Genomic DNA, 7474 nt, shown 5'->3' on the forward strand with positions numbered 1-7474 from the left:
TCTCTCTATGTATCTATGTATCTGTTCTTTTCTATTCTCCTTCTCTTTCCTCTCTTTTCTCCTTCCTTTCTTCTTCTTTTCTTCTTCTCTTCTCCTTCTCCATCTCCCCCTAAAATCTCCTCTGTCTCCTTCTTATCTCTTTCTTTCTTATCTCTTTCTTTCTCACTCTTTGGGTGTGTGTAGGTGTGCTGTGCAGAGACCGAGTATTGAAGTGCGTCGCAATTGTATTCTTGTTAACTTGCCCTGCGTCAAATCGATCATTCTTTCAAATCGTGTTCTTCTCCTCCCTAAGAGTGATTCTTCTCTCACGGAAATTTCCCAATCCAATCTTTACTCGTATTTAAGCCGATATTCTTGTTTGAAAGAAAGAAGAGATTTAGAAGGAGAAAGAGAGATAAAGTCGCATTCTCACGGCCCCTCCCCATCCCGAGGTGCCAAAACACGCAGCGATCCTTCTCAACCCAACTGTCGTGTATCTTCTCCTTCTTCCTCTTCATCTTCTTTTTTATCTCTTTCCTTTTTGCCTCGTTATTCTCCCGTAAGTACCATCTTTTCATCTGCTTCTTCTTCTTGTTCTCCCTCTTCAACTTCTGCATGGAAAGTTCCTTTCTCTTCCTCTTCCGCCTCTTGTGCGTTTGCTTCTCCTCCTTGTTCTTCTTCTTCTTCCTCTTCTCGCTCTATGCGCCAACGTCTTCTCGACCATGGATCGACAAGAGAAGAAGACGAAGAGGAAGAGGAAGAGGCACGCGAAAGCAGAAGAAGGGAAGGACAGAAGGAGAGAGAAAGGAAAGAAGAGAGAAGAGAAGAAGAGGATGAACAGACACCTAGTGCATGCAGTGAAGGGTTTTTTGCAAGATGGATTTCTTCTTCCAAGAGGAGAGAGCAAGAAGCAGAAAGAAATGAAGAGGTAGAGACAAAGAAAGAAAGAAAGAAGGAAAAAAGAAGAAGAAAGGAAGAAGACAATAAAGAAGAAGAAAATGTCGATCAAGATGAGAAAGAACGCTAGATAGAGAAAGACAAGAGAACATAACAAGAGAGAGTGTATCTATTTCGTTTCTTTTTTCCTTCTTAAGCTTTTAGCTATCTTTTGCTTCTTCCCTCTTTCTCGCCGCCTCCTCCTTGTGCCATACACATTCTACACTCTCGACCTTCATACACACACATCTATATATATATATATACATATATATATCTGTAGATTGAGAGAGAGAGAGAGGGCTCTATCACGGCCCCGTGTGCGTGTAGAGGTGTGCATGCATGGATGGTATGTTTTGATAGGGAGAATAGGAAGGAGGTGCTGTAGATATATGGAGAAGAGAATTAGGTCTTTCTCATCTTCTTCTTTTCTCTCTTCTGCCTAAGAGTCTTTCTTTTCCATGCATTCATTTCTCTTCACTTCTGCGATTCTTCAGCCTATATTATCTGTATGTACACCTGGATATATACATATTGACACCTTTTTACATACGTATCCATTCGTCATATACGTATATCTCTATATAGACATGGGTCTACATACATATATATATCTCTATATGTATCTCTATGCATGTATGTATGTGTATGTATGTATATGCGTGAGTATGTATGTCTATGTATGTATGGATTCTCTGTATGAGGTGTGTGTTTAGGGAATGGGGTATGAGTCTTCTTCTTTCTTTTCTTCTTCTTTCTCGTAAGCAAGCAAGGAAGGAAGGAAGGAGGCTTTTGAAGAAGTAGACTGCATGCAACAAGCAAACCCTCCCTCCCTTGCTCCTTCTGCTTCTGCTGGTAGTGTCGGCTTAGTTTCTTAGCAGATAAATCAGAGGCTTTAGTAGAGATAGGAATAGAGGGACACGTTAAGGCAGACCAAGAAATACAAGTCTATCTTTATTCTACTGTCTATCTGGAATCTATGTATGTATCTCTCTCTCTCTCTCTTGTCTGTATCTGACTGTGTATCTATAGAGTATGGATGTCTATACGCTTGGATGTGTGTGTGCTTCGTGTCTACCCCCCAGCATTTCCTTGATCAACGTATGAAAGAACGTCAAAGACGAGAAGAAAAAGAACGGAGATACCAACAGCCTCGGAATTGCCGAAGAGAAGAAGAGGAAGAAAATGAATTGGCAGATGAAGAAGAAGAAGGTATAAGAGGAGGAGAAGAAGAAGGAATGCGGTGTAGCCACTATTATTGTATAGGAGTCGATGCGAGAGAGGAATACGAGCAAGAGGGGCTGATCCGGAAGCTTCTGAAAATCTCGAAAGAAAGACAAGAAGCACATCATTCTCATAAAAGGACGACCGAGACAGCTGCAACGACGAGAGATAAGCGAAAGAAACAGTGGCAAGAAGACGAAGATGAAGAAGAGAAAGATGGAGAAAGAGTCTCAACGACGACAGGAGGAGGAAGCGAAGGTCCCTTTGAGTTTGCTGTACTTGAGGCGATGCTTGTCTTCGTATGCCCGCGATGTCCCTCCCACACACGGAGACAGAAGAGACACAATATATCTAGGCACATACAGAGACATACGACGACACATACATATACATATGTAGACATACTTAGACACTTTGCAGACATACGTAGACATGCATAGAAATATGTAGGAGACATACAGACAGACAAACCCCTACACAGACTACCACACTTCATACAGACCATCATCTCGTAGGTATGTACATATATATATAAGCAAAAAGCTATATATATCTGTATGTATATATATACATGTGTATATATATATATGTCTGCATGTAGATTTAGTTAGGTGTTTTATACAGGTGAATGTGAGGAGGTGTCTACACAGGAGGGGGTACGAGTTATTTCTTTGCATGCAGACAATGTACACATATGTGATGCTCTTGTACGGAATCTAAAGAGATAGAGATAGATATAGGTCTAGGTATAGATAGGGATACGTTTGCATATACTTTTGGATAGAGAGTCTTCCGAGGTTTCTTTCTGGCTGTGTGGAAGACGTTATGCAGGAGGTCTATATGTATGAAGAGATGCAATCGTGTGTATAGAGAACGTCGTCTGTTTGCTTTCTGTAGAGATCGCATTCCTTGCAATAAAAGTCTGCAACCGAGGTGTATATACAGCTGAACCTCCCAAGGTGTCTGTACACCTGATTCTTTCCTCAGTTAAAGAGCTTTCGAAGACTGAAGTGAAGAGGAGTAGATAGATAGATCAAAGATAGATTGAATATAGATAGATAGATAGATAAAGGATGGATAGGTAGATAGATAGATAGACAGATTGAAGACAGATGGAAAGCGGGGCAACAAGCTTCGTGTGTAGATAGAGGGTTGAATGTATTATGGCGACTGAACTTTCTATTTCCCGCGGAGTGTTTATGACGAACTCCCTTAAGAAAAAAGAGAGAGAGAGAAGTGCGTTCGACATTTAGGGTTTCTTGTCTTTTTCTTTTTCTTCTTCTTGTCTTTCTGTTGGTCTTTTTGTGTGGAGGTATGCGATGCTTTAGCTCGGGAGCTCGAGCCAATTGTCATCGCCGCTGCTTCTCTCCTTCGCCTCATTCACGAACAGCCAAGTAGCACCAAAAAACTTCGCAAGGTGTGAAAAAAGAAAGAGACACACCCACAGAAAAAAAGAGACAGAGACAGAGACAGGAAAGAGAAACGAGAGATAAGATCTGTGAATTAGAAGAGACATAGACAGAGAGAAAAAGAGAAAGGAAGATTCTTCTTTTCTCTTTCATCTTGAATGAAACAAGGTCTTCTTTTCTCCTCTCTTTTCTTGTTCTTTCATTTCTATCTTTATTCTACAGTTAAGACATGTGGCTTCTTTTCTTATCATAATCCGTGTCTATATATTCATATCTCTCTACCTCATAGAGGCATTGATCTTCCATGCAGATCGTTCGATCTATCTAGCTGTCTTAACAGACATCTCTATGCATCCCGGATGGTGTGTATGTTTACACACCCTACAGTCTATCTCTATCTTCAATCTAACTATCCTATCTATCTTCGATCGATCTATCTATCTCTCTCTCTCTTTCTTCAATCTCTCTATCTTTCTATCTTTAATTTTCTTTCTTTCTTGTTCTTTTTGTCAAGGTGGGAGAGTTGCGCCGTCGGTTGGATTGTGTGAAAGATAAGACCCGAGGTGTCGACCAAGCGTTGAGAGAGTTGCTTGATACAGATGAAGATCTACGGCGTCTCGAAGTTAGTCGTTTTTGGCGTGTGAATGAGAAAGATTCCTGGGAAAGACCGTCCAGGAATGCAAATGCTGAAGATGTAGAAATTCTTCTAGAATGTTATGAACAAGAAATCGATGCTCTCCTCAAGGTATACATCCACATGCATGCATGCATCCAACCATCTATGTGTCTATGCATGCATGCATGCATTCTATCTCTGGAGTTTCTTCACACTCGATGAGCCCAGCAGCTACGAGATTTTAATTCCTCGACTGCTCTTTCGTAAATTCTTCTGGACTTGTCAGGGAAGCCCTCCAACTCTAAAAAAGGACTCTTTTCTCCTTCTCCTCTATACATGCAGCTCACACACAAGTGATAGAAATACAGAGACAGATGTATATGTATATATATATATATATATGTATATGTATGTGTATATATATATATGTGTATGTAAGTTATTTTTGGTTGAGTGTGAACTGTTGGGGCTGTGAGAGACTACTTTGCTAGCCCACCACTCTGCTGCAATTCTTCTTCTCCTTCTTCTCCTTACTCTTATTCTTTCTTTCTTTCGGAGCTTTTCTGTGTTTTCATTCATTCTTTCTTTTTCACGAAGTTGAAAAAGAGACGAACATCATGTGAGAAGACTTCTTTCATAAAGCAAAGAAAGAAAGAAAGAGTGAGAAAGAAGAAGAAAGAAGATAAGAAAGAAAGAGTGAGAAAGAAAGAGTGAGAAAGACAGTTGGTTGCTTCCCAACCAACCCATTCCTCCTCATCATTACCGCCATCTTGAATGCTCTCCTCTTTCTTCTTCTCCTTTCTTTCTCTTCTTCTTCTCCTCTTTCTTCTTCTCCTCTTTCTTCTTCTTCTTCGTTTTTCTTCTCTCTGTTGTTTTCTTCCTACTTTTCTTTAAAGAAGGACCTGCGTGTGTGTGAAGATGGCTGTGGATGAGGTATTTTTTCTTTCCGATAAATTCTCTCCTTCTTCTTCTTCTCCTTCTTCATTTTTCATCTAAACTCTTCAAGAAACGGCTGTTCACAGTGTCGAGGAATCCTAGACGCACGTGTACGACGTGTATGTACACCTGCATGCATACACATCACACTCCCACATCTACTTCTCTCGCACTTACTTATCTTCAATCTCTTCATCTATCTTTAATCTCTCTCATCCATCCTGGATCTATTTTGTCTCTCTTTACTCTATTCGTCCATCCATCTATCTAGTTTACACGTATCTATTTCCTGTCTCTCTCTCTGTATGCACATGTATCTTCCTAGATATCTGTATATCTACCCTCTTCGCCTATACGCATGCCTCCACAAACCTATATATACATACCTGTACCTATAGACAGATAGAGAGAAAGATAGAGAGATGTCTTGGCAGAGACAAGAAGGAGAAGAAAATCGTTCTTATCATGATTGCTCTCCTTCGTCTCTCTCTCTTTCTCCTGTCCTTTCCAACTTCTCATCTTTCTTTCTTTCTTCTCCTTTTGTCTTTATGTGCAGTCGATCATTCGCACAGACGAGGCATTGGACGACGGGCTGCAGCTGATGGAGCTGCACTTAGCGTCGATTCGCAATTCCTTCTTAAAGTCCGAAATTGCGCTTGACGTGATAGGAGTCGTCTTTGCAGGCATCGCTGCCTTTGCAGGTGTCTTTGGCATGAATATTAAGAGCGGATTAGAAGAAGAAGAGAACACTTTCTGGCTCATATCCTTCGTTCTTCTTTCTCTCAGTCTTCTCACTGTCCTCCTTGTCTATATATGGTTCAAAAGACAGCATCTCTAACACGCAAGAAAGACACGAAGAAAAAGAAGAAAAAGAAAAAGATAGGATAGGAGAAAAAGACAACAGAGAGGATGAAGAAAAGGAACGAGAAAGGAAGAAAGCAAGAAAGAAAGATATGAAGGAAGGCAGGGAAAGGATAGAAAAAGAAAGAAAGAGAGATTGACAGAGGGGTGAAGAGACAAAGAGAGAGAAAGTTATTTCATGTAGTAGACATTATAAAGATCTAGATCTATCTCTATCGCTATATAAAGAGATATACATATACATATATACATATATATATATATATGTATTTTGAAACTTCCATTTGATTCCAGGCCATCATAGCTGTGTACTATATATACATAGATATGTAGACATTCCTATACATATATATATATATATGCATACATATATATGGATAGATAGATAGATTAAAGATACATTGATAGATAGGAGTATGTGTACGTATGTAGGAAGTAGTCTGTGTGTAAGAATACGAACCAATAGGGATAGTACGACGACGAGGAGGAGAAGGAGGAGGAGGAGAAGATGCTTTCTCTTTTCACCTTCTTCTTCGTCTTCCTTTTTATATATAGGGATAGAAGAGAGTTTCAATCCTTCTCTTCACCCAAGCAATACTTCTCATTCAATAGTAGTCATACTACACATGCCATCGCCCCCACCACCACGGCTAGGACTACTTTTACTATTCTACTATTAAGATACTTGGAGTACTAGGAATGTAGACCATAGATCAATATAGAGATACATAGATCTAAGGATAGATAGATAGATAGTATAAGCATATGAAGAAGATACATTAAGATAGACAGATCTGATAAGAATATGTTTCTATAGATATCCCTCATGCCTGTCTATATATCTCAACACTTCATACATGTGTATGTGTAGATATATGGATAGATAGATATAGATATAGATTATCTATATCTAATATAAAGAGTCACAGACTACAATAGACATTTTATAGATAGGAGATGAAGACTGTGATCTCCTATCGATGCCTCACTAACGAGAAGAAGAAGAAGAAGAGTGAAAAGACGAAGAAGAAGAAGAGTGAAAAGACGAAGAAGAAGAAGAAGAAGAAGAAGAATTTGACTGGGAGCGCTACTTGTGGTGTTAGGGAAGGGCACATTGGGGTGGCGGTCGTCGTGGTGGCTGTGTGATACCCATAGATCAGAGAGAGAGAGAGAGAGAGAGAGAGAGGGAATGAACTGTCTTTGCAATCTCTCTCTATCTCTCTCTCTTTATGTCTGTCTCTATCTTCGCTCTCTTTCTCTCTCAGTTGTGTTGTATTTCATCTTTGCTTCTGTCCGGATTCTATCTCTCTGTGTATCTTTCTTTCTTTTGCTTTCTCTTTCTTTCTTTCTTGTGTCTTTCAGACAGGTGGAGGTAAAGAAGAGGAAGTGGATCTTGCTCCTGCGGTGTATGCCTTAGAGGAGCTTCGCTATCGCGAGAAGCTAGCTCGAGAAGAAGAAGAAAAGCAGCGGAGTCTCAATGGGGCTGAAGAAGACGAGGATTCTGCCTCACCGA

The 7474-nt window shown here is 40.1% G+C and overlaps 2 protein-coding genes across 2 annotated transcripts in view; both read left to right on the top strand.

Annotated features, from left to right (window-relative positions):
- CSUI_007512 (family mg2+ transporter protein) overlaps positions 1-7362 on the top strand; it is a gene marked incomplete at both ends in the record, with an annotated part of 8095 nt that extends 733 nt beyond the window's left edge. Inside the window, 6 exons of the mRNA XM_068067657.1 lie at positions 184-907; positions 2001-2438; positions 3452-3556; positions 4063-4293; positions 5657-5905; positions 7324-7362. Of these exons, the coding sequence (XP_067920364.1) occupies positions 184-907; positions 2001-2438; positions 3452-3556; positions 4063-4293; positions 5657-5905; positions 7324-7362 (1786 nt within the window). The remainder of the gene's footprint in view (positions 1-183; positions 908-2000; positions 2439-3451; positions 3557-4062; positions 4294-5656; positions 5906-7323) is intronic.
- Positions 6362-7280, top strand: CSUI_007513 (uncharacterized protein). The gene has a single exon (XM_068067658.1). It carries the CDS (start codon positions 6378-6380, stop codon positions 6639-6641), a length of 264 nt encoding a protein of 87 aa, XP_067920365.1. The 5' UTR covers positions 6362-6377; the 3' UTR covers positions 6642-7280.
- Positions 7363-7474: the final 112 nt, after the last annotated feature.

Source organism: Cystoisospora suis (genome assembly GCF_002600585.1).
Source record: "Cystoisospora suis strain Wien I chromosome Unknown contig_3971, whole genome shotgun sequence".
NCBI classification, from domain to species: domain Eukaryota; phylum Apicomplexa; class Conoidasida; order Eucoccidiorida; family Sarcocystidae; genus Cystoisospora; species Cystoisospora suis.